We start from the raw sequence: 1,861 nt of genomic DNA, 5'->3' as shown, positions 1-1,861 counted from the left end.
GAAGAAGAGGCTCGTTTGCTGGAAGAGTCTCGGCGACGTGCTGCTGAGCGCAGAGCTCCCGTTGCTGGCGCTGCTCCAGAGATCAGCCACACCCCCAGTGACCCAGCTTCTCAGCGACGACAACAGCGTGCCCAGGAAGCCAGTGGCCACACCCGGATGCCATCATCATCCTTGGCCCAGCAGCAACCCTCTGCTATCCCACCTCCACTGAGACCTAGAAATGCTCAGACCCCGCAGAACTTTAGCTCTACGCCCCAGCCGGGTGCCGGAGCAGCCCCATCGCAACCTGGCGCGGACCCGACATCACAAGCCATGGGCTCCACTCGGGTTAAGAATTCGTTTCCTCATGCTTTTGAGCGCTGGGAGGCCCTGTCTGCGCACTGGGAAGGTATGACCAGCTTTTGGTTGCGCAGGCTTCAGGAAAATACAGATGAGGCTGAGCGAAACCCAATATCGTCTCAGCTCTCTCGCCAAGTTGCAGACTTGTCGGCTGCAGGCGCCAATCTCTTCCATGCCGTTGTCGAACTGCAGAGACTGCGTGCCAGTTCTGAGAGGAAGTTTCAACGTTGGTTTTACGAAACTCGTTCTGCCGAAGAGCGTCATCAGGAAGTCAATGCTACCCTGCACGCTCAACTTGAGCAGGAGCAACAGCGACGAATTGAGGCTGCTGACAATGCGGCGAAATACGAAGCTGAGAACGCCAAGCTTCAGAAATTGGTTACCGAAATGCGACGCGAATTGCTTATCTCCAAGGAAGAAGCCCGCCGGGCGTGGGAGGAGCTTGGTCGTCGCGAACAGGAAGAGCGTGAGCGTGTCGCTGCTTTGCAGCAGGGCGCTCCAACCACTGTTGGGGGTGTGCCCGTTGTCGTGATGACTCAAAGTGTCCCGAGCCGTGAGCCAAGCCGTCACCAGCGTTCGCAAAGCCAGCAAACCGCCGACACTTCGGAATACATCGCTGCCCAAGGACCTCAATACCCCGACTATGCTCAATCCACGACTTCTCAACCTCGCGCTTCTTCGCCGGACAACCACCCAGGATATTTCGTTCCGACCAATGAACCTCCTCGCCAAGCTCAGTATGCTGCCGAGTCCGAAGCTGGTTACGACGAAGGTACGTGTTCCTGTACCTGACACTGCCCAACTGATGTGAGCAATATGCTAACCGAGAAGCAGATGATTATGATGAAACCCCGACTTCTCAAGCTGAACAGACAAATTACCCACCGTCCAGTTCCCAGTGGGCAGGCACGTACACTGGACAACCCGACTACTCAGGACAAAGTTTTGCGGCTCCCGGTTGGGAACAAATGCCTCGACACCACCATCCAACTCGGCTCAGTGACGTTCTAGAGGAAGACGAGCGCAGTCGGACATCGGCGAGCCAAGTCAGTCGAGCCTGACAATGACAGTAATGACTTCAACAACAAACCCTGCACAAATTATGTTCGGCATAAACGACCATGACCCAACGTTTCATGAGACAGGACACATATTTCTGGCTTCGCTCGCATAGAACAGATTTCTCTTTCTGCGGTACTGTTTTGGGTGTTCAACGCATCGACTGACGGTCTTGGTTTCTTCGGCATCAAGACGTGGGGGCTACTATTTTCACAAACTCGCATTAATCACAATTGTCCATCTCATCCCCATACGACTCTCGAAGCTTTCTCATAGATCTCGTATCTTGCGGCAAAGCTTTGAAGGTGGTACAATACTCACGACATATGTGTGCATACGACTTTGCGGTGTTTCCGGCATTCTGGCTTTTTTTTTCAAACTTCATTGGCGCGGCGTTTTGTTATCATGCGACCAAGACAGGCGTGGTGTTTTTCTCAGGGGAAAGCATTCCATTTTGATGCTT

General features: G+C 53.7%; 1 protein-coding gene across 1 annotated transcript; it reads left to right on the top strand.

Moving 5' to 3' along the window:
* PODANS_1_12870 (uncharacterized protein) lies at window positions 1–1,400 on the top strand (the record flags this gene model as incomplete). Its single annotated transcript, XM_001904954.1, has 2 exons — window positions 1–1,123; window positions 1,246–1,400. Coding segments are annotated over 2 exons (1,278 nt in total), but the record flags the coding sequence as incomplete, so codon positions are not given.
* Window positions 1,401–1,861: the final 461 nt, after the last annotated feature.

This window comes from Podospora anserina, chromosome 1, assembly GCF_000226545.1.
Source record: "Podospora anserina S mat+ genomic DNA chromosome 1, supercontig 3".
Classification (NCBI taxonomy): Eukaryota; Fungi; Ascomycota; class Sordariomycetes; order Sordariales; family Podosporaceae; genus Podospora; species Podospora anserina.
The sequence above is the reverse complement of the archived record's forward strand: the minus strand, read 5'-3'. Positions and strand labels throughout refer to the sequence as shown.